This window comes from Carassius gibelio, chromosome B6, assembly GCF_023724105.1.
Source record: "Carassius gibelio isolate Cgi1373 ecotype wild population from Czech Republic chromosome B6, carGib1.2-hapl.c, whole genome shotgun sequence".
Taxonomy (NCBI): Eukaryota; Metazoa; Chordata; class Actinopteri; order Cypriniformes; family Cyprinidae; genus Carassius; species Carassius gibelio.
This window is the reverse complement of record NC_068401.1, coordinates 8,674,737-8,700,677: the sequence shown is the minus strand read 5'-3', so window position 1 is coordinate 8,700,677 and position 25,941 is coordinate 8,674,737. Positions and strand designations below refer to the sequence as shown.

At 34.7% G+C, this 25,941-nt stretch overlaps 2 protein-coding genes across 2 annotated transcripts; one reads left to right on the top strand and one right to left on the bottom strand.

Moving 5' to 3' along the window:
* The first annotated feature begins 2,358 nt into the window (after nucleotides 1–2,358).
* LOC127959510 (peptidyl-prolyl cis-trans isomerase FKBP5-like) lies at nucleotides 2,359–12,770 on the top strand. The gene is made up of 11 exons (XM_052558735.1): nucleotides 2,359–2,508; nucleotides 5,128–5,260; nucleotides 5,850–5,994; nucleotides 7,399–7,541; nucleotides 7,813–7,927; nucleotides 8,047–8,203; nucleotides 8,534–8,624; nucleotides 9,731–9,814; nucleotides 10,102–10,287; nucleotides 10,375–10,614; nucleotides 11,631–12,770. The coding sequence occupies exons 1-11, from the start codon at nucleotides 2,477–2,479 to the stop codon at nucleotides 11,724–11,726; spliced, it is 1,422 nt and encodes a 473-aa protein (XP_052414695.1). The 5' UTR covers nucleotides 2,359–2,476; the 3' UTR covers nucleotides 11,727–12,770.
* Nucleotides 12,771–15,221: 2,451 nt separating this feature from the next.
* Nucleotides 15,222–24,824, bottom strand: LOC127959508 (sodium- and chloride-dependent GABA transporter 2). The gene is made up of 16 exons (XM_052558732.1): nucleotides 24,606–24,824; nucleotides 24,413–24,488; nucleotides 22,429–22,628; nucleotides 22,135–22,269; nucleotides 21,094–21,234; nucleotides 20,930–21,017; nucleotides 20,098–20,230; nucleotides 19,756–19,890; nucleotides 19,032–19,135; nucleotides 18,647–18,771; nucleotides 18,455–18,567; nucleotides 18,075–18,212; nucleotides 17,838–17,940; nucleotides 17,311–17,411; nucleotides 17,006–17,176; nucleotides 15,222–16,917 (listed from the first exon to the last, which is right to left on the bottom strand). Exons 2-16 carry the CDS (start codon nucleotides 24,433–24,435, stop codon nucleotides 16,846–16,848), a joined length of 1,782 nt encoding a protein of 593 aa, XP_052414692.1. The 5' UTR covers nucleotides 24,436–24,488; nucleotides 24,606–24,824; the 3' UTR covers nucleotides 15,222–16,845.
* Nucleotides 24,825–25,941: the final 1,117 nt, after the last annotated feature.

Genomic DNA, 25,941 nt, shown 5'->3' with positions numbered 1-25,941 from the left:
GAGAAATAGTACTTATGTGGAAGCATAAATAATATGACACATTTTTGTTAAATTAAAAGGATCTAACTTAAAAGTGGTTAGCTTAAAACATGCAAGGCCCTAGAACACACCAGATGTTAAGTGAAGTGAACTGAAACCAGTATTGTGTTCTCTGATATTACACCATACCATTTCCATTTTTTGATGATTGTCATGCTAAACATTTAGTAGCTAATTTAAATCTCACATACTAAACAGGATTTACACTATGCAAATTAGGAAGGAGATATTATTGCTAAATATTATTGCTAAATTGCTGGTATATTACTATCAATGAATTGCTCTGTAAATGTCTTTTTTTTTCAACAAATTGAGAGATATTTAAAACTTCAGTGGTTTATAAACCACAAGCAACAGATGTCTTGATAGATCTAAACCTTAACCAAAAATATAACATGGTACCCCCTAATAACAATTCCATCGATAAAGGAATTTTATTCAAGCAATTGTTTATGTACAAACTATGTTCATTTAAAAGAGTATAAGTTCCTTTTATGTAAATTAAACCACGTAGAATAATGGCTTGTTCAGCCTTTGACAGAAGAATATCATTCTGAATGTCATCACCACCTTAAGTAAAGAAAATGTTATTTTACAACAGATGTCTGTAAATTAAAAACATAACCACAATTACATTTTCACGTCAGAATTGTTAGAAGATAAAAAACTGAATAAAATGGACAGTGATTTTGATCAAGATCATATACATCATATGATCATAGAACACGAAAAAGAGAAAGGTCAAACAAGTTTACTTGGAATGTCTCCACTTGGACCTTATTGGCAGTGACATATTGGTCTGAATCCTTATCCTTGAATGCCCTGCACTTGTTTCTGAACTTGAGTACTTTCACATTATAAGCAAGCTCTATCGCAGATCCCTGCTGCTAAAATACCAAACTGATGCAGCGTTTTGTTCTACTCTCACCCATGCTTGAGTACTTCAGTTTCCTGATAATCCTGGAAAAGCTGTGGGCCTGCTGACATCAAATAAAATAAATATAAAGTAAATTAATAATATTTTGTGTATTCTAAAATGTACATCAAAATTACAAATCAATCAAATGAATGAAGCATCTCTCTGGGTGATCATATATCTTTGATATATTGAATCTGCACAGAATCTTTAATAACTTTAACCAAAGAGCTCATCGTGTTCCTGGATTAACTATCCATCTAAAATTATTATCTAAAAAAAAAAAAAAAAACAGGCTTGAAAAGGGAAATCAATCCCTTTAAATCCCGACAATCATGAATGCCACCTAATGTGTTCCTGCTGACACCTCTTGTTGCTCTAGGGAATGAGTCGGGGACATTTTGTAACAGTTCCAGTCTTGCTTTTGAGCAGGTAACATGTTGCCAGTGCTGAAGTTGTTCAATATCTGGCATGCTTACTTGAAAAGCTGGATTTGATTTCAACATATCCACTTGACATTTAATTATCTTGTGTTGAAATTAAATCTTTAAAACATAATGCATCGGAGATGATGCTTAGCTTTAAATGTCTACACACTTCTAACACAGAATAGACAATTTATCATCTCGAACAGAAAACAGTAAAACCCCTTTTAACTGTCAGTTACCTTACAATAAAAAAAATGGATTTAACAGACAATAAATGTAATTTTACTGTAAAATGTTATATAAAACGTGTGGAAGTACTAGTCTGTGATTTATGGTGAAAATCTGCATTAACAATGCATGTACAGTACATGGAAGTTAGGAAACAGTAACACACAGTAAAGTTTTGTCAAAATTACAGTAACAATGTTCCCAGAGGTACTTGCATTATTTGTTAAAGAATATTAATTGATCTTCATTTCTTCACCTGTTTTATCATGGTGGTTATGCAATCCGAGAATACTATCCAAACGTCTACCGTAAATGTATTTCAGCTGTCAGCTTCACCGCAACCGGGATTATTTATTTATTTATTATTATTTTTAAGAATGCAATGCGTTCTATCATTTTGAACTTAAACCATACTTTAGTCGTGTTGTCGCTGCGCTCTGACTGTGTGGTTGTACATGCTGTTCCCAACTTGAGCTGTTCAGTCAGCACACAACGGGTTACGGGTCAGGGTGTCTACTAGGACACTGTGTTCTCATCAGCGCGAGCTACAGTACAGCCGGAACATTGTGTTACTTTGTGGACAGTTTCCAAGGCCTGCCCTTAATTTTTACACTACACTTCCCTCCCCCGCGTTTACTCCTCCTCCTTTAGTCTCATTTCATTTTCCCCGTCCAAATGTCTCGTAGAGTATCGTGTATCGTGTTGATGGTTATTAGTGTGGAGAAGTGTAAAATACTGCCGGTAGAACATCTAGTACTCTCGCGCTGAGAGGGCGGGCTCATTCCCCTTTAAGCCGCTAGGCACAGGTTGTATTCGCCGGTAAGACTAACTGAAGTTGCATACGGACGGATATACGGTCAGACACATGAGAGGAACGAGCAACAAAAGGGAAATATTGTAAGTCTTTAATTCATGCTTGTTTTTTATTCTTTACCCTTCACTTACTCTACATTTTATATCTAAATCAGCTTTCGAAATATGGTCACTAGTAAAGAGAAATGCCTGTTTTCTCACGGTGTAATGATTTACCTACAAAATCAAGGAAAATAGCGCGCTCAGTTTAATTACACACACATGTTCTTGCTTATTCTCCACAGATAATTAGCCACTTGTTCAAAATGCGGCCTTAGATTTTAATTAAAATAAAATAATAAATACTAATGTTGAAAAGAAAAGTGTAGCTGTAATCTTATTTGCATGTTGCTATGGGTTTCATAGCCTCTTGTTATGTCTGAGATGTATGGAAGATTGTACGAAACTGAGAGGACGTGCAGCACGCTTTTCAATTATTATGATAGAGAACTCCTTGAATTTGTATTGATAGAAATGGCCCTTTTACATTTTATAATCCTTTATAGCCTATTGTATACACACTTTTGCTTACTATTTCACAGACTCTGTAATCCATCTTAAGGACAATCTTAAAGACAGATGTTTTTGGTGTTTATAATGTAGAAATGAAAAATATGTTTGAGGGTTGAAAATGGGTTTTCTGCCTTTGCCTTTTTTATTTTTAGTTTGATATGTGCTGGGAATTCAGGTTATCTTGATTTGTAAATTATGTCATTTCATGACCCTGACTAACGGTTATACCACTGGCCAGATGCCGCTCACAACTGGTTACACTGACTGGATTTCACAAGCATGTTTTTCTAAAATCTGTTTAGATTATATTTCACATTTTAATGTAAACTACAATATGATCATTGATCATGGTAATTTAACTATCAACCATTGAAATTGTATTTACCTTATCTGATTATTGTTGTCAGATGCATCTGTCCTGCACTGTTTAAGTGGTCACACCCTGGATTTCTGTGTGAGAGATGTTTATAAGAGTTGCAAAACCATCATTGTCTACAGATAATTTAATTTTGTTGTTTTGGACAGCTTGTATGTCATTAATACAGAAAGAGACTGGGTGTCTGACAAGGTGATTAACTCGGAATCTGTATGAGTACATGTTGTGTTTAACTGCGGACGGTATGTTCAAGGATGGAATGAGTCAACTGTCTCTGAACGCTCATCTTTGTTACAGGAATGCCTGTTGCAATCTCACCACACTGCGGACATCTGAGACAGAGCTCCAATAAGGGCTTAGAAAAGTCACACCACCTTTAAACGAGTCGATCAATGGAGAGAAATACTTAGGGACAGTTGGCTGGAAAAGCATGAATAGATAACTTGGCATTAAGACAAACACGGATAGACAAACAGACAAAGACAGAGCGGTTGGTAATGGAACAGAGTAGTAGAAATTGAGATATAGACAGATGAGTTATCAGATGAGTGGTCCTTGAATAAAATGAGTAAAAAACGAGAACAATTTAAGTTATTAAATGCAATGTGAAGTACGAGCCTTCATCAGCGTTGCATCTTATGGCTGATATTTAAGGAACATCTATTAGAGGAACTTCATAACACTTGATTCCGAGAAAACTTCTAGAAGCACTCATCTGTTAAAAAGGTTTCGGGTGATTAATTTACTTAGCTCAGGGTCAGAATTTAGTTACATTTGTTAACATTTCAAATGGAAAATATCATGGCAACAAAACCAGAGAAGTTTTTACATCTTGTACAGTTAGATGTTTAACATAACATTTGTATGCTGTTATTTCTGCATCCTTTACAGTGGTAAGGCTTCCTGGTGTTGTGGTTGTATCTGTGACTCTTTTTGACTTACTTGCTGTACATCCACCTCCTTCATCTTGGGCTTTCGGAATAAATTGAGCTCAAGGAACGATATGTTTCCACAGCAATGATGTTGCAGCCAGAATGGTGGCAGACTATTTTTGTAGATGTGTCTTTTGCGAGTCAAATAGCCTGGACTGTTAATTTTCACTCGGCTATATTCCCATCCCAAGACATACGCTGTAAATTGATATGCACTGAGGTGAATATTTGTATTAATGAATATATTATACTTTCAGTGCTAAAAGATGTTAGTTATTCATAAGTCAGTTTGGCACAGAGCAGTTCCAGAAAGAACAGACAGATTTTTTTATTGTTGTCTTTATTTAGGTATGTGCTGCTACATCTATTCTTATGCATTCATTAAACTTTCCTTGAAATGTATTTGCTTCCTGTAACCTTCAGCATGTGTGTAGTTATAAACAAATGCCTTTGATTGAGAGCCTTGAGTGATTGTAGTATCTCACCGCTTAAAGTAAAGTGGATTGAACTGAATGTTCCCTTCTCTGTCCTGTTTTGTTCCCGTGTCTTTTTTACTAGGTTTACTGACATAAATCTCACAAGACATCCTTCTCTAGAATCTGAATTTGTGCCAGGAACTCTGAATAAAAGGAACATAGTGTTCCGCCGCTCACGTTCACAAGCTTCAGTGTACATTTAAATAAAAATACCCCAAAACTCTACATGCATCTGCTTCTAAACACACACACACACATACACACACAGAGGCAGGTAACAACTGACAATTTGCATTTGTCTAAAGATAGCAGCGGCTCATTATAATTGGCTAAAATTTTAAGTTAAATATTGCATATTTGTTTTTAGGGGAACACGGCTATGTATGAGTGGTGAGATGTCATCTTTAGAGGATATCTTTTCCACTAACCAGTGCCCAGCTGACGTCTTTGCCTCCCAAGGCATTGATGTCACCCCGAACGGTGACCGTGGAGTATGTAAGGTAATCCAGTCATAAGTAACTCTATATCACAGCTGTTTACAAATTCTGTAATCTTCCTGTATTCATGAATGATACAGTGGTTCCAAAAATCTGCAACCATTAGTGAAAGTTCTTCTCTTTTATACTTCTGTTTTCTGTCTAAACATTTCTTTTTTAATAAAAAATTAAGTTTAACTGAATTTATAATACATTTGAAAATAAAATTTAATTGAAAAAACATAAAATAAAACCAGGATGTCATTGGAATGTTCCAAAAAACATTGTGCCACTTAAAAACTTGTTTATTGTTTATTTGCAGTTTTAAATGAAAAAAGGTACTTTAGACTTCCAATATAATTTGATTTGTCTGCTAAAGTTCAATTAAGTTTCCATAATTTGCTGATACATTTTACATTCACTTATTCATGTGTGCTTGTGCTGTTGAATCAAGGAGCATAGTGCTTTACTGAAGTGGACTTGTGAGAGTTAGTGAAAACTTGACTTAAATCAGTGCATGTTTTCACATTCAGAATGATCTGCCGTTAATTTAAAATAAGTCTGAGGTTGTGTAAGGATGGATTGTAAATTTTTCTCCCCTGCGTCTCTAAAGATTGTGAAACAGCATGGTGTGGAAGGGGAAAAGCCGATGATTGGGGACAGGGTGTGCGTCCACTACACTGGCAGACTCCTAAATGGCAAGAAGTTTGACTCCAGTCTAGACCGCAAAGAGCCTTTTGTTTTCAATGTGGGAAAAGGTAATAGATTTCAGAGATTTATTTTTCAGACTAAATTCGATCATTTAAAAAAAATGTAAAGTGCTGTTCTGAAACAAATTCTATGTTGAAAGAGGGCATTGCTGAGAGAAATCCAGTGTGACAAAGGGATAGGCAGAAAAATAATTGTATGTGCTATGCTATTATATACATTACTATATACATACGTTTCACATTCATTAATCATAACATGGCCCACTTTGCAATGTGTAATTATTTGTCTCAGCTAGATTCAGTTGTGGACAGTGGTTCCACACATTGGGATTTTGATGGTTTTGCTTAACCTTAAATGAAACTCCCAACTCTACTAAAATAACTTGTTTAGATGAAAACCAAACTGAACTGAGTATACCATAATAAAATTAGACATTAGTCAGATGAACTCTCTTGTGGTTAACTGCTAGCTAGCAAGAGTGCAGTAATTGCTTTTTCAGTGAAGCAACATGCATCATACTCTTCACGTTAAAGACATGAAACATTTATTCATCTCAAAGACACTTCATTTAACATTCACCCATCCAGTCCCATGCATCCCATTGAAGTTTTAGCAAGGAAACTTGAAATGAATAATAATAAACTTAAAATACTACATTTATTTTATTAGTATTATTTATTATTATCACTGCTATTATTACTACTTCTAGTGCTACCAATACTACTAAACTTTATTATTATTTAAAATAAATTATGTAGTCCCAACACAAATACACTAAGCTTTTATTTTGCTCCTTAAATTCACTTCAAATAAAATTCAGTTTAAGAAATGCATTTTACTTGTTCTTTCTGATTACGTAAATTGAGAAAGTAGCAACTCAAATAAAATCTTAAATTGATGTAGTAGATGACAGAACTTTATTTAAAAAGAATAAAAACAGAAAATCTAAACAACATATTTCTTTCTTTTTTTTTAACTGCACACTCAAATAGTTTATATTATACTGACATTTAGGATGCTTCTTTATAAAAAGTGTCTGTTTAATGGAATGATTATGCAACCTGCCAGTTTCATTGTACAATTCTCACTAAAGACCAAGGCTGAAATTCCTGTTTAATGACATTTGTGGTTGCAATTAAAAAGGGGTGCAATTGCTGTTGTTTAGACATATGGTGCCTCCCTTATTATCTGCTGTTTCGTTCTCAAAGGAAAAATTTGTATTTAATCTTTAAGGGTATTAACACAAATCATTAACTATTACCTTAATTTAGTACCTGTGGGTTATACATTTTTATTAATAAGACTATTTATTTATAGTAAGTAATTATTTGTATATAAATTGATAATATTTATATACTAAAATAAAATATATGTAGTATTTTTATACTTTTTATTTACTTTGAGTATCGAAGCATTGAAGTGATGGAGTACTGTCTGGTTGATTCACACAGGTCAGGTCATCAAAGCATGGGACATTGTCATATGTTCCATGCAGAAAGGAGAGGTGTGCTTGATGCTCTGTAAGCCTGAATATGCATACAGTTCAGCAGGCAGCCCCCCAAAAGTTCCTCCAAATGCCACACTTGTGTTTGAGGTAGGAACATCAAGCACTTAAATAACCTGCATGTTCCTGGATGAAAGAAAGTTTTTTAGTTTTTAGTTTTAAATTCAGATTTAATGTGACTTTAATATGACAAAAAGAAAAAAAGTAAATAAAAATCATCCACTGGGACATGTAAGTGTTAGAAACCTTGATTTGTTTGTTTCTCTGTGATATAAAATGCTAGACCCAGAACATAAAAAGCCTCTTTTGGTATAAGCTTGTTATCTTTAAAAGTACAAATGGTTCTGCTTCCCATAATTAGATTGAGCTGCTGAGCTTCAGAGGGGAGGAGCTTACAGAAGATGGTGGGGTCGTGAGGAGAATAAAGGTCAAAGGCGAAGGCTATTACAATCCTAATGAAGGGGCCACAGTACATGGTATGTCTTGAGAGTTTTGAATGTTCGTAATGTGGTTGTTATTCATAGATGATGCGTAATAACATGATCACTGTCTCTTTTGGATACACTATTAATGCGGTCTGGTTTCTGTTTCTCAGCACACTTGGAGGGATGGTGTGGAGGTCGCTTATTTGATTCTCGAGATGTAAGCTTTGTAGTGGGTGAATCAGAGGACGTGGATGTTCCTTTAGGAGTGGACAGGGCCATGGAGAAAATCCAAAAAGGGGAATGCTGTTTATTATACCTAAATCCAAAGTAAGGTTTGCTTTTTATAGTTACTGTATTTACTTTATGTTTGGTAAGGAATATATAATATAATATAATATAATATAATATAATATAATATAATATAATATAATGTAATATAATATAATATAATATAATATAATATAATATAATATAATATAAAATAATATAATATAATATAATATTGCTGACAACCCAGATTTAGCCTTATGTAAACTAATATAAAATATTTCCATGCCTAATATCTGCGTATAAAAAACGCCATTTACAAACCATAATGCTGATAATCTGACACACTCTTTCCTTTTATATATAACTCAGTCTATGTTATGCTTTCAGATACGGTTATGGCAAAGAGGGTAAAAAAGAATATGACATTGGATCAAATGCAGAACTACTATATGAAGTAACACTTAAAGACTTTGAAAAGGTGAGATATTTCTTTTTTTTTTTACCCTAAATGTTCATTCCAAAATCATTCTGTTGTTCAGAATACAGCAGTGTCCAGAAATCAAAGTCCACTAATAATACTTGATACAATCCATTGCCATTATATATTAGCATCAATTATTTTTCAATTAGAAGTTATATTGCATTACAAGTATATGTGACTTACAAAGGAGCTCCCGTAGTCCATGTCAAATTAGCTTGTTGTATTAGCAACCAACAAATTGCTTATTTTTAAATCCTAATTTAAGGGTTTCAATGTGATCTTAAAACGTTGGAATCCATTGTGTGCGTGTGTGTGTGTGTGTGTGTGTGTGTGTGTGTGTTTATCTCCTTTAAAGTATTTAATTATTGTTTCATTTCATTAATATGGAATAAAAAAAGCTTAAAATAGCCAGATCAAATATGTTTTCAAACAAAAATATGAGTTCTGGGCATCCCAGAATACTGTTAAAGTGCTCATATTTAAATTCTATTTTCAGGGTTTTTGTGTGATCTCAGAACTGTTTGTGTGTATATACACAGGGTGCGATTTATGAACAAACCAAAGAGGGGGGGATGTCTTGAAATGCAAACAATATTTGGATTAGGTCACAGTAGAGTGAGTTTTGAGCAAAAACATTGTGTATTCATCTCATACTGTCATTTGCGCACTGACTTTCTGAAAAGCCCTGCATCGATTGAGGGAACCACGATCACGAATACGGGAGCGCTGACAGAGTTTAATTTTTAATTTATTGTTGTTTGTGTTGTCATGTTGAAGTTTTTACTTGCTGACGTTTTAAGAAATAAATTACAATTTTGGTATTAGCTCTGTATGTGGTATGTGTGACCAGAAAGGGGGGAAATCCCCCCCTACAAATTGCACCCTGTATATATATGTGTGTGTGTTAGTGTATGTGTTTTGTGTTTCTGTTTCATTACATTAATATGTAATGTTGAAATTATGGGTAAAATATGTTTTCAAACTCGTCTTTGAAAAGGGAGTTGGAAATCTCAGAAAACAGTTAAAGTGCGCCCTCTAATGGTCATCGAGAGAATCAGCAGAAAATCGAGAAAGTCTAAAAATTACTCATATTGTTTCCCCAGGCCAAAGAATCCTGGGAAATGGACCTTAAAGAGAAACTGGAACATGCGGTTTTAGTCAAACAAAAAGGGACGCAGTATTTCAAGGTTCGCCTTCATTTTTATCTTTGGTGTAGAGTTGCTTGCCTGCTAAATAGCTTTTAATTTTAGTGTAGGCAAGCATCCTGCAATTAGTTTTTGCTTTTAACTTGTTAGTAGTAACATAATAATAACATATATGCAAAATGACTGACTTAATTTTACTACAAATAAACATTCTTTCTAAAAATGATAATAAGTATTTCATTTAAGTTCAAATGCTACCATTATGTTTGGACAGTCTTGTTTTTGCAGCCGTCAGGTAATTGACAGTCTTCTTTATACTGTGCATTCAGGCTGGACGGTACAACTTTGCTGTAATTCAGTATCAGCGGATTGTAAACTGGTTAGAGATGGAGTGTGGTGCAGGAAAAGAGCAGCAACAAGCCATCCAGGCCCTCCTATTAGTGGCCCATCTGAATCTTGCCCTGTGCTTTCTGCGATTGCGCGAGTACTCTCAAACAGTGGAGAACTGCAACAAGGTAGACTCTAATAGCAGTGAACAAAATGTCATCTATGTGTTTCCAAACATTTTTTTCTTACCGTGTCTTACTGGTTGTCATTACCAGGTTATGGAGCTGGACCCAGTAAATGAGAAAGCTCTATATCGGCGAGGTGAAGCACGTCTGTTGCGCAACGAGTTCAGCATGGCTCTAATGGACTTCAAGCAAGTTTTGCAAGTTAACTCCTTTAACCGTGCTGCCCGCAGCCAGATTGCCATCTGTCAGCGCAAGATTCGTGAGCACCATGAGCGTGACAAGAAGATTTATGCAAACATGTTCCAGAGGTTTGCTGAACACGATGCTAAGGTATGCCAACTATCACTCTGACCAGATTCTCAACACTTATTCTCGACAAATTCACTTGTTGCAGTTTCAGGAATGCAGCATTAGGAAGTGCTTAATTCCTCACTTGAATAAACAATGCCCTTAGTTGTACTCAGCAAATGTAGCCACATTCAAAAACACTAATACAGCTGAGGCTCAGACATAATCTAAAGCTTATTGACATTTTGACATACAGTATTAGTCAAGTTAACAAATAAAATCAAAGCAGTGTTTTGTGTTCAATTGAAGTAATATGACATGTAAAAAAATGTAAATACAAATTAAGCCTCATGTTATGGCACTGCTCTTTTTCATACAGTGTAAGTAATTGTGACCATTTTGTCCCACAATGACAAAAACATCATCAAAGCAAATTAAATTAAGTCAGTATGACTTTTTTGTGCTATATTCAAAATATTCTGAAGCCGATGTTTGTGCAAGGAACAAACTGAAATTTAAGTTCTTACTAAGAATCTTCCCTTTTTGCTGTAGCTCTTCCTATATGAAAATTGTATATATTGCCATATATGTTATATATAAGGTGATATATAATTATGTTTATGTTTAAAACAAAATTCCCATAGTAAAAATTGCGTATGTTAATAAAATGGATATTATGCATTTTTATATGGTACTATATATATATATATATATATATATATATATATATATATATATATAATTCAATTTCCAATAGGTTTCATATGTTTTTACGTCGTATATTACATACATTTACGTATGGGTTTAGATCAGTAGATCTCAAGCCAATATATACTATGAAGAATGCTGAATATTAACTAAAACTTATTTTTGTGATTCCAGCAATTATGTTCTGTATTCCAGAACTACTGTATGTGCTCTTCAAAAAAAAAAAAAGAAAAATTATTATTGTTGTATTTTAATTAAATTATAATTCCTTTTAATAGTTGATATCTTGTTTTAACCTCTCTGAAAACACTATTAGTTTCAGAATTTAAAAATGTTGTTTCTGTTTTTAGGTGGGCCGATTAAAAAGGAAAAAGGAAGAGAGTGGAATTTCAGATCAGAATAAGCAGGGACTAAAGAGACCTTGTCTCAGTCAGGACGGCTCCTAAAACTCCAGACACTATTCAGGAGGCCCAAGCAAGGAGGTCAGGCTGTGGGGATGGCTGGTCCATCTTCGATTGCGTCATAAAAGAGGCAATGGATAGAGATGTGAATGAGCCCTCTATACACCTTGACCTCAGACCTCATTATCGCTCGGACTGAATGCAAATGCTGGGATAGATTTGCATAATGGTTTATAGACGTTGAGGAGCTGCAGACCTAAATGACATTCCTACAACGACAAAGACAAACAACATCAACAAAAACCAAAGCGCACAGTTCTACGACCACCTGTAAACCTGTATGGTGCACGCCTCGGCTATCGGAAAGGCATTCATCCGCTGCATTAATGCAAAAGCATTATAGACTTGAATACAACCTAGTACCTTACCATTTACTGTACAGTATTTAGTGTAATTGCACTGACTTTGTGCATTATCAGATATCAAGATCAGATCAGAGTTCAAGTTTGCATTGGAGGGGTGTCTACTGGGGGGGCTTGATGTTTTTTTTGTACTATATTTGTATAAGTGTGTCTGATATTTAGATTCAAGTACCATAGTGGGTAGCTGGACCTAAAAGTGCAATCCTCCCTTGGAGAAAAACATGTTTTGCGGCAGGCCCACATTCACAAACACACTTTTGATACTTTTGAGAGACTTGTGCATGCTTCTTTACTGCATCCTGGGAGCGTCTTCGATTTGGGACTGTATTTTAAAATATCTGCAGGTTAGTTTGAACCCGGATCCCGGTAGATATACTTGACTGAAGTTTAATAGCTATATTTTTGAGCTGAATTTCCATTACAGTTTAAAGCTCAAATGCTTTTTAGACAAACCTTTTGACATGATAGGAATATTTCAAAGAACTGTTCTCTTAAAACCCACTTGTTTATTTGATCAAATACTAACTAGTGTGGTTTGCATGTTTTTCAGTATGTTCCCCATGTTTCAGACAGTTTTAATAATATTAATAATAAACTTGTTTGTTAACTTTTTTCTGTTTACAGTTTGATGCATTACAGCAAGCCTGTCAATAAATATTCAAACAAAGCTGTCCCGTGTTTTTGTAGTTGTCAATGTCTGACGTTATTCTTTTACACCCATAACATCGGTGAACATGCTTTTCAGAAATATAATGTACATGACTGAAAATTTGGGGTTATTAAGGTTTATTTATTTATTTATTTTTTTACTTTTTAAAAACTTTAAATTAATTATTTTATTTATAGGACACATTAAATTGACAAAAAATAGTACGGCTCAATTCAATTCAAGTTTATTTGTATAGTGCTTTTTACAATACAAATCGTTACAAAGCAACTTTACATAAAATTATGTTTCTACAATATTTAGTAGTAGCTTATAGTGGTGACTGTCAGTTTGTGCATGTTTGACAGGATTTTTAGAAAAATTAATACAAGACGTAGTCAGCCAGACGATGAACATTATTAATATTATTAATTAATAATTATTATATGATGCAGTCACACATGTACCAATATATGTTAGTTCTGTTTGTTGATTCAGGGTTAGCATCATCTGGGATCCTCTGAGGGTCAGCATCATCTCTTCTCGGGTGTTCTGGATCCAGACTGGAGCTTGTGTAAATCCTAGTGGCAAAACATAGAAACAAAATAGAGACATCATTAGCATAGCTGCTGATCCAACAAAGTAAAATTAGTTTAATTCTACCTCCTTTAGTGGACTTTGCTATCCTAGGAACTACCAAAAGTCCAGCGTTTTGTGACCTTTGGGAGCGTGATGGGTTGTAGCGTGGTAGAAGTCTAGTTAGGTACGCAGGAGCTAAACCAATTAGGGCCTTATAGGTAAGTAATGACAATTTGTAACTGACACGGAACTTAATAGGTAGCCAGTGCAGAGACTGTAAAATTGGGGTAATATGATCATATTTTCTTGACCTCGTAAGGACTCTAGCTGCTGCATTTTGGAGTACCTGTAGCTTGTTTATTGAAGAAGCAGGACAACCACCTAGAAGTGCATTACAATAGTCCAGTCTAGAGGTCATGAATGCATGAACTAGCTTTTCTGCATCAGAAACAGATAACATGTTTCGCAGCTTGGCAATGTTTCTAAGATGGAAGAATGCAGTTTTTGTAACATGGGAAATACACTGTTAGCTTAGATAATTGAGAAGTTTCATCTGGTCTCGTTGAGATATATAGCTGAGTATCATCAGCATAACAGTGGAAGCTAATTCTGTATTTTCTAATAATATTACCAAGGGGCAACATGTATATTGAAAATAGAAGGGGACCTAGGACGGATCCTTGTGGCACTCCATATTTTACTGATGATAAATGAGATGACACCCCATTTAAGTAAACAAAATGGTAGCGATCGGACAGGTCTTAGACCATCTTAGAGCCTGCCCTTGAATACCTGTATAGTTTTGTAATCTATCTATGAGTATTTCATGATCTATGGTGTCGAACGCAGCACTAAGATCAAGTAAAACTAGAAATGAGATGCAGTCTTGATCTGACGCAGGTCATTTGTAATTTTAACAAGTGCAGTTTCTGTGCTATGGTGGGGCATGAAACCTGACTGAAATTCTTCATACAGATCATTTTTGTGCAGTTAAGAAATTTTTGAGAAATATTTTTATTTAAAATACAGTAAATGCTGATCTTTCGAACTTTATCAATCTTGAAAAAAAGTATCTTGGTTTACACAAAACTATTAAGCAGCTCAACACTGCTAATAATAATAATAAAGTTCCTTGAGCACCAAATCAGCATATTAAAATGATTTCTGTAGGATCACGTGACACTGAAGACAGTAATGTGAAATGAATGGTGAAAATTCATCAGAGAAATAAATTATATTGTAAAACATATTAAAGTAGAAAACAGTTATTTGTAATATTTGTAATTTTACAACATTTAGTTGTAATATTTTATAAAATTACTTTTTAATATACTTTGCTCAAATAAATGCCTTGGTGAGAATAAGAGACTTATTTCAAAAACATAAAAAAAAAATAATCATACCAACACCAAACTTAAGACTAGTGTAATTGTAAACATATCATTAACTCCATATATCCGGTGCATTAAAGCGGTTAATAATCAGAACTGCACGCATCCCGCGGAAGAACATTATAACCTGAGCTACTTCTCTAAGATTCTGTATGGTCACCGATGCGGAGTAACACATACCTCAGTGAATCGGCATAGACTTCAGAGAAGTAGCTCAGGTTAGAATGTTCTTCCGCGGGATGCGCGCAGTTCTGTTTATTAACCGCTAGAGCCAAAAGTTACATAGTGTTGCTGTAACTGTGAACAGTTATTTGTGTCTTAGAACATACAGTTATTACAAAGGGTATTTTTCTTATTATAAATATATATATATTGTATGTGTGTGTGAATATTTATTACAAAAAAAATATGGTAATGGTAAAAGAAGTTTATCAAAGAAGCAGATAAAGGGACCTTAAACCCATGTACATATTTATTTCAAAATAACCACTTTAACAAATAGTATCGAAATGTTCTGTTTATTTATTCACTTTGGCATGTCATTACTCATATAATACTCTGCTTTAGAAACTAAACTGTGTACAGGCATAATTCACAAAAGAAATGACAATGTAATTGGCCCACTTTACATATCCATATCACAAGAAATCCATTCCCCAGGCCAGAACACAAACATTCTGCTCTTTCATCCTCTGCCAAACAGTGTTTGGGTGACTTTTTGGCCAGAGTGTCTGTTTACAAATGGAGGCCTTAAACCTTTAACCCAGGTCTAGACTAAAGAAGAGCATCATCACTGGCTTTTCATTTTTGTAAATGATAAAAAGTTTCAAAGTTCACTGTACCATCCACCAGTATATTGATATATACTCAGATTTAGTTTTTTTCCCATTAATCTGCATATAACTTTAATCTCCTGTGGTCATGCGAATAAAGTGACAGCTCAAACATAGGATTTTCACTGAATGTCATTATGTCAACTACACTGTTAATTATTTCTATTAATAAATTACATAAGTCACCTCAGTAAAACAGCAGTACAGTATATAACTGGCCATATGTCTGACAGCAATCATGTCTAATGTTATTCTCTAACTACTTTATTTCAAGAATTCACCGCTTTCACCTTTCACCTAGTTGTTTAATATTTGCTTGGATGCATCAGAACTTCTTTAGAAGCCACAAAAAAACAAAAAAACAAAACTGCTGTCACCAACATATTTCAACCAGCAATCATTTGACTATTGATTTTTTACAGAGCGTTTATTAGAACATTTACCACTGGCCTTTCTAGATCATCAGTTATAAAACTGTACATAAGCTTAAATTACCTATAGATATTCCCTTAAATTATGTAGTTTACTAAACATATAGTTTAAACCACTGTACATCTAAGCAGATTTAAGTGGTAAAATATGGATCAATTTTCTTGATGGATCTTTTCTCTTTGAATCGATTACAAATGTTGTAATATTTGTAATATAATAACCCCCAACATAACTTACTTTCTGTAACACTTTCTTAAAAGACAAGTCAAGGGACTATAGGCACAAAACAAAAGTGTTGCATGATTGACCCATAAAAAATGTAAAAATATAGTTACGATTCTAAAATACTGTTATGTTCTAAACTACTAGTACAAGATACTAACTGAAAGTTAGTTAGTTTTCTAATCATATACTAATTGTAATAATCACTGGTCTATCCAAAGTGGGGCTGATCCACTCCCTCATGATAATAAACTGTTTTTTCAATCTTCTTCAGAAGAACTGATATCTTGTGAATGTTTATGATACAGTAAGTTGCTGACGCTATCATACATAAGAATGACGTCAAATTGAGTTTGAGATAATGCCGAACATGAAAGTGGAGCTTATATTTTTCCATTTCCAGTTTAAATCCACCATTTAGTTGCTTGTAATCGAGAATAGAAGATAGGAAAGTTCAATAACTTATAAAACAGTCACGTACAGTTTGTGTTTGTGCTTTCTTGAGATATCACGAGAATGTGTATCTTCAAAGGCATTAATGATATCAAAAGTTGTCCAAAATACAGCCCAAGGATGAACCCCCCCTTCCCAACAATGTTTCTCTGTCAGTCATGGGACATGTTGTACTGTCTTTTAGGGTCACAGGGTTTCTTTTCGTCTTTCCGATGTCAAAGGTAGATCGCTTGCTGGAGTGCAAAGGACATGCAGTCTCTAAAAAAATGTGAAAGCATATAGATGCAGGGTCAGTACTTTGAACATGGCTTAGTGTTGTTTTCTGTTAAATCACAGGTGGAATTACCTGTTTCAGTGTACCAGGAGTGATAAGGATCACATAGATCATCCATAGGGGGACCATCAATGTCGAGGAAAGGGTAAACCACCAGCCAACAGCATAACCCCACCAGGGGTATTCAAATGTGTTGTTAAACTTTAGAGGAGTGAATTTGACCAAAGAGAAGACAAACGTGGCCTAAAGAAGCATAGATGTGTATTGAATTAATGCAGAATATTCATAAATAAAATTATGGCTTTGGTGGAGAACTAAAATATCACTGCATTTTTTGCCTAACGTGACCAGTGAATGAGAGTAAATCACGTACTTACTATACACACAATAAGAGTGATATATTTCCAACAGTATTTCATTAGTGGCAAAGGACGATAGCCGATCATGTCTACAATATTTTCATACAGACGATCATCACCTGAAAAACCAGAGACATTGGAATCAAGAGGTCTTTAAAGTAATCATACACATAACAGTACAGATAATGCTCAGTTCTTAATGTTTATGACACATGACCCAACTTTACAATAAACAGTATGGATGCTGAAGTATGGTGGTGACTTTGATAGGAAATCATGGTTAACAACACAAAAGCTGCAGGTTTTACATAAAGGTGACTTTAGCACCGCTAGTGTCTTTGAAGAAGGCATTTAAATGCACCAATTACTCTGGCAGAGTTGTAGTTAAGCATATTAGAAAGGTTGTGCTATCTTTGACAGTATTTTCACACAAAAACCTGAAGTTATTTAACAAACGATGATCAAACATCGAAGAAGAACATTATAATATTCAGTTGTGCAGTATTTTTATACATTTTCTGTGCCGATTCAGTATTATTACTCACCATAAAACCAGCCAATACATATTGACTGTGCAATGGCAAACAGGAGGAGGGTCATTCCACTGCAGCAATAGTAATCAAATAATTGGAAGATATACAGGCCACCCTATTGAATCAATGCAAAAAGATCACATTGATCAGAGCTCAAATCTAAGATTTCTCAGATAAAAACTAATTCTTTTTCAAATGATTAAAAACTAAATAAAACCACAGAAATGACCAAATTATGAACATAATCACCTCGGTCACCATCAGGAGGCCAATGAGGAAGCAGCCCACACAAATGAGGAGAAGGAAGAGTTTACGACGATGTCCTTGGAGGAAGAAGTTGGAGTGCATGTCTGTTATGGCTGTCATGAGAGACTCTAAACCCACAAACTGAAAAAGAGAATGAGGTGTCATTTTTAATGAAGTAATGCCCTGAAAAAGTTGCACAACACCTTTACTGTAAGTATGCTGCTTGCACAAAAGTCATGAACACGGGACTTTTTAACAGGATACAGTATAATAATATATCTCCTATGCTAAATAGCTTAATCTGGGCAGTAGTCAATAAAAACCTAACCGAAATTTTCACACAGTCAAACACATCATGTACTTGAGAGATGATGTGCTCTCACCTCGCTGTCAAGCCCCAGCAGAATAATCATGAGGAAGAAACATATGGACCACAGCTGAGACAGAGGCATCATAGCTACAGCGCGTGGATATGCAATGAAGGCCAAACCAGGACCTGGCAAAACAAGTGAATTGAAAGTGTAGAAAATGACATAAAGGACATGACATAAAGAGGACACTGTTGTTTAAGTTACCTGACTCAGCTACTACTGAGATATCGACCCCCTGTTCGAAGGCCATGAAGCCCAAAACTGAAAAGATGGCAAAGCCAGCTACAAAACTGGTTCCGCTGTTCAGCAGGCACAGGTAAACACAATCTCTACAAGCAGAAAGACAAAGCATGCTGTCAAAACTTATCACAGCGAATGTAATGTCTGACTGCATAATGTACTTCTGAAATTGAATCCTGCATATATATATATATATATATATATATATATATATATATATATATATATATATATATATATATACAGATAAGTACAACTATTGCCTACAGAAATATTTCTAAATACACATATATGGATTTAAATGTCAACTGAATTGAATGATGTTTCTCATAACAATGGGTTTGCTTACTTGTAGCAATTGTTGTTGTATTTATTGTAGCTTCCCAAAGCTGTAAGGCACCCAATGCAGAGAGCATAAGAGTAAAATATTTGTGTTCCAGCATCCATCCATACCTAAAGACATGAGAAGACAAGTTCAAAACTACAGACCAATCCATTAGGTATTCAACAATACAAGACACATGAAGGGTCTGGTCATGTCATGTTTCTGAATGATTTAGTTTCACTTATGATTCATTATTTAGTGATTAGTTATTTCAAAAGCTTGATTAGTTGTACAAATTATTTTTACTAACTTGTGTATAATTTAAGTTCTATGTATTTTTGTGTCATCGGCTGATAAAACTGTAGTCTTATACCATTAAAGTAGCACTGACAGATGTAGATACATCGTCACGTAGCTAAAAGAAACACACTATTCACCAGATAATCTTTTATTCATTTATTCCTCGACTAAAGATGTCCAGTAATAAACCTGTGAAATAAGCAAGTTAAATGAGTAACATCTGACTGGTCGTTTGAACCCAATATTGTGGCCATTGTTAAAAGGGAAATAGTTTTTCTAATCTAGGCCACTGAATTGACTGGTCTGATAGTCATGTGAGTGTACATCGCTGTAAACAAAAGTACTGACCAAAGTACTTTCATTTCTTTAGATGCAAATGTCTTCACGTTGAAAAATGCTTAATCGTCTGCTGCCCTTAGCACACATATGAGACTTAAGATTTACCTACCTGTGGGTCTGTAAGGCGTGCTGGATTTGGGTAGAGGTAGAAGTTGATGCCATCAATGGCTCCAGGCAATGTAAGACCCCGAATCAAAAGCACCAGCAGCATAAGATATGGAAATGTAGCAGTGAAATACACAACCTGAAAAATAAAGACAAGGGCATCCAGCGTACCTGATTTAAATCTGTGTAAACAGTATCAACTGGACTATGTAAATAATACATACAGCCTACGTGAGGACTGAGGTAACAACTCTCTCTCTCTCACACACACACACACACACACACACACACACACACACACACACACAAAGGTCTTCTGAAAAGTGCATTTTCAGTTAGTTCCCACCTTGCCTGTGGACTTCACTCCCTTCCACACACAGAAGTAGCAGATGATCCAGGCCAGCAGGAGACACAGAGCCAGCTCCCATCTCAAACTGCCCAGCTCATTCACACTTCCAGTTATTTTCAATACTCGCCTCCTACAAGATACATTCTCTGTAATTCCCAAAACTTTATTTTCAAATTGCGTTATCAACAAGAATTACACTTAAAATTTATGCTTGCTTTTAGTATTATTACACATTTGGTATTTAAAGGGATAGTTCACCCAAAAATGAAAATTACCCAATGATTTACTCACCCACCATTAAGCCATGCTGGGTGTATATGACTTTCTCCTTTCAGACGTATACAATCTGAGTTATATAAAAAATGTCCTTGCTCTTGCACACTTTATAATGCAAATCAACATTGCTCGAGGGGTTAATAAATGCCTTCTGAAGCAAACTGTTGTGTTTGTGTAAGAAAAATATACATATTTAAAACTTTATAAACTGTGATCACTTCAGAAGGCCTTTATTAACCCCCCTAGAATATACTCCCAGGATGGCTTGACAGTGAGTAAATGATGGGTGATTTTTATTTCTGGATGAACACTCTCTTTAAATTGAATATATTTGCAATACTTACACTTTAAATTATTATAAATGTGATTTTAATATGGCCCCCTATAGAAGCACATATTGCTCATCACTGTTAATAATTAAAGCAGAGCATAACTGAAAAGTTTTAGATTCACTATGGAACCTTTAAGATTGCACTATGACCTCTTATCAATTTATTCATTACTTATTTTAAATAAACTAACTAACTAATGTTTGGGTATTTTATAAACTTACTCCCAAAATTCTTTAACAGGTGATGATGCATTCTCCATAAAGCTCAGGTTTCTCATCCCTCCTATTCGGTCAAACTCAACACAGTTTTCTGTAAAGATGAATGGAATGGTTTATAAAAAGCATGATCTATTGAAAACGAAAAAGTTACTCGTTTTATAACATACCTGAATTCCACCAGTTCCTGCAGCTAGCCCAGGGCAGTTCACCACTAAAAGAGGAGAAGAGATAGAAGAAAGCCCAGGCCAAAATGACGATGTAGTAAGCACTGGAATAGAAGACAACCACCTGACTCCCATAACCCAGACCTAAAGAGAAGCAAGCCAAAACTATTAACCCCTTTTTGGATGTTTCTTTTGATGACAATAACTATCAGCCTTTTAAACCAGCTTGTTTGATGTTTAGCTTAAATGTGTTGGGAGAGATCCATATAACATACTTTTATATAAATTAAATAATTATTTGTTTAACAATAATTTATTGAATTAATTATTTTTGAAGAACTATGAATTAACAAAATCTTTGAAAATGAAACAACTATTCAATTTATGACCATTGCTTGGCTTAGAATTACCAATCACAAACTTATCAAACAAATTAATTATTTATGGGTGACTTATTTTGGCATTTGGTAATAAGATTTAGAAATTAAAAGGCAAGAGTTGAGGCTGAGAGCAAATTTACGCAATTTCATACAGTTTTATTACAAGTATTAATTTATTACTAGATTATAGAATTAGAAATAACGGCAAGTAATGGCTTTAGATAACTACTTAAAACTGGGAAATTCAACAAGAAGTTAAGTAGTGCGTGTGTGTGGTTTTCATCCTGCCATTTTCTGCAAATATGGAGAGATGATACTTCAAGGAACCAAAAGCAAAATAAATTCTGAAAGCATAAATAGAGGATGCTGACCCATTAGAAAAGGAGTATGTTCACATGTTATTTAAACATACACGATAAACATGACAAAACCGTGCCTAGTACAAAAGTACCTTAATATTTAAAGTATTCACCCAAACAGGAACCCGCTCACATTTCAGACCACTATTGCTCAATATTGAGGTGTGCTGGGTGTCTACTAAACACTTATCTACACTGCTTGTTTACTACACACATCTAACTTTACAACACTGTGGTTGACATACAACAGCATTTACTCTATTGTACATTAACAATGACTTTAAAAGTGAACAATGAAAACCCACCTTCAAATAGTGGGCAGATTTTCCTCCAACAGGTAACAGACCCTTGGCTGGTGTACTGACCCAAAGCAGTCTCCATAAGAAAAAGAGGAATGCCGCAGGCAAACAGAAAGACCACATATGGAATGAAAAACACTCCTAAAAAAAAGAAAAACAGCTGTTTTTAGACATTTATGTTCACCACATTAGTATAAGACACTAATAACTAGATATATAAATAAATAAATAAACAAACATTTAACTGGTTCTACTGGATTTTTAATAGAGCACACACAGTAAAACCACAGTACTACAAACCTCCTCCGTTCTTGTAACACAGATATGGAAATCTCCACACATTTCCCAAACCAATGATCTGGCCAGCAACAGCTAAGATAAACTCCACTTTACTGGACCACTGGCCTCTCGCTCTGGTTTTAATGCCTGTGTCAATTCTTTCTGAACCTGCATAAGCCAGTTTAAACTGCAAATCTGGATCATCCTGCATTTCCATGTCACTGCAATAAAAAAAGCAAACATCTGTCAAAACACTGATGGCAGAGAAGCACAAACAAAGTTTAGAACAGAGCGGTAATTGAAACATGTAAAGGTCAAAAACAGCACTGAGTCTTTGTTCAGTACCATGTGATTGTTCCAGCTCTTACATTTTTTAAATAATTCTGGTCAAAGTTAGAACAAGTTTCTACTTTTCCAAAAGCAGTGACAGACATCAACCACAAATTTGTGGCTGGTCTTCATTTTTTGTGTTTACCTTTTAGTGTGCGATATATCGCTAGATAAGAACATACTTGCCACAGTGAATCTGACCAAAGACATTTATTAAAACACCAGATTCTATTGTCGAAACAATAAATGAAGAATACACACTCTAATTTTCTTATAAACTCCAAACTCTAATTCACACCTATATTTAAATGCATTTGCCACTGTTTGTATGTGTCTAAATAGCATCTTTAGTTACTTTTGAAGACCATACCATTCTTATTTAATAGAAACAAAAATGTTGGCCCAGAGACATTTAGCCTTGAGTGTCTATAAACAAAAACTGTTAATGCAGGGACTACATACATATTCAATCTAAAAGCATTTTTGTTCTCAATTAGAATTTGTTGTAGAATAAAAAATAAAACAACTACAAGGTTTTATTTTTTTTTATTAAACGCAGAGGTCAATTGGTACATGCTGTTTGCACAACTCCTCACAGCTGAAATAATCTTGTGTCCCCAAAACAGGAGGCACTGCAGGGTGCTTAGTCACATTCCCTTCTCTTGCCCTTATTTCTTGTGCTGTGACCCTTATGAAGATGTGAAAAATTTTAACAGATAAGATAAGATATATTAAAAAAGAACCTACATTTTCAAGACATTTCTCACTATTAACAAACTTATGAAGTGACCATCTGTTAAGCTAATATAACGTCACACTGGTGACTTTATAAAATGTATGATAAAGTATTGCTTTGTTTATACTCCCAAACGGTCATGTGGATAAAGTGTTTAAAATGTTCATGGTAAAAAAAGCTGCAAAAAGACAAGAAAAATCTTGACAGTCTGTAATAAACACATTTGGCATACATTTTCAATATCATTGCTATGTAAGCTATTGCTCTAATCAAAGATAAATTAAAGATGAACTTTAAATAGATAAGCACAAAAAAGAGCCTTCTATGAATAATAAAGTATTTTTGTCTGTTTTGATATTTTTAGGTGGTGTAACGGTTTCTTTAAGAAAATAAACTGTTAAACAATTTTGTTTTAAAATATAGTAATAGAACAAAAAAAATGAATGATAAAAACATCACCAAATCAAAGTCAGTAACACAATAAAATTTTTTTTTGTCATGTGACAGAAGAGGACCCCTTCAGACCCTAAGGACTGCATATTGTCATTTATGTATTTATTTATGTATTATTATTATTTATCTTTTAAAGAAAATGCATGTTTAGTTCTAATGGAACAACATTTTAAAAAAGTATTGTGTGTGACTCTAAAATGTACAAATAAATATCAAAATTATATTTGTAAAACTATTGTTATATATATATATATATATATATATATATATATATATATATATATGAAACCAACAAGAATAACATTCATGTGATTTAATGTTTTCATTTTAGTGTGACAGGTGGCATGTTACCTAGGATAAAATTACCTTCCTGTACTTTGTTAATTATAATCACAAGCAACACTCGAAGCAACCTTGACGCACGATCGTCACGGAGCAGAGATACTGTCCCCTGATGAACTGCATACAGAGAAAGAGGAAACTCACTCAGTTCTTGCGCTTTTGTTCATGCCCTTTGGCCTACATTCAGCAGCCGAACACTTGTGCTCTTCTTCAACCCACGCTGCGGAGACGCCGGACGACAAGTGAAATACAAAAACAAAAGCCAGATAGAAAACAGTTCAACTACGCAGTTAACCTCAGCGCTATAGACCAATAACAAAAGCTACAGAGCTGTTACCTGGTGGAGGCGACTGGTCAAAAGTTCAGGAAGTCTACCGCGTTTACCTTGGCCATGAAGTTACGCTTAATTCAGTGGGATTCGGTCGTTATAATACAGCCGCTGAAGCCCACCCCTCTCACACTCTCCTCCTCTCGTAAAGGGAAACGAGTCCGTACAGAACCTCAAGCTTAGAATCACATGTGTGTGTGTGTGTGTAATGTGTGTGTGTAAAGTGTGTGTTTTAGGCGGGGCTTGTAGCTCAGCAGCTTATATAGCAATAAATGACTGCATGTTTCTAAATACGTCCATTTTGTCATGTTTATTGCCAAACCTGTTACTTACATTAAATCAAAAGGGTTAAGTTACCCAGTACTCAACACGAGTAAACAACCTTGTTTATAACCTGTTAGCATTGATGCAGATAGGCATCCAGCAATAATTACGCAATATCATACAAACGTGATGTGTTCTATATGCATTTTATCGTATATTTCTTCTTCTGCAACCGAAAATAGTAGCAAAAGAAGTAAAGCATCAAACTTTTGGTCACCAAGCAACGCAGATCTTCCTCCGGTCTGGAGCAAGGTGTTTGAATGGAACGGAGCGATTGATTTCGAACGTTCTTGTAATCAGTCAGCTGGAGCTCCACTCCGGGTTTTACAGTTTTCATTCACTTCAGGAACCTGTTTCGACAGGGGGGTTGACTCATGTGTTGTTAGTAAACATAGCACTGTTCTGGTAATGGTAGTATGGGGAAAAATGCTTACTATAATCAATCATACACATAAACAATACATCTGTAATGCAGTCATGCAAATACTTATTTTTACTTTCACATGGTTTTCAAGGCTCTAATCGAACATGAGTCAGTGTATTTTTGGGAAAATTCTCATAGTCGACCACAAGAGGACACTGTTGATTTTGTAAATGGCGTTTTCACAAACCGCGTTCACCTGCGATTATTTTAAAATTACTGCATGATACTGAAATAATGTCAGATTTTTACCAACAACAATATTAATTATCATTAAATCTCTCCTTAAACATGTTCCAAAAAGGAAATGATTGTGATCAGTATTCCAGCATCTGTTTTTATGTAGGCCTAATGTGTTTAATTTAGCTGAGTTCTACAAGCACTCACTTTAATGAGTAGTTCTGGAGGATTATGATGAGAGAATGTTATATGGGCTGTGCAGCACTTACACATTGCTTAATGAAGCACAAGCTGGACATTTGATTAAGGTATTAAAGCATTCTTTCTTTTCTGAATTCACTTCACAATACAAATGGCATGGTGTACAGTTACTAGTAATTCAACTTTATAAAGAGCTGTGTTGGACCTATTGGAAAATTG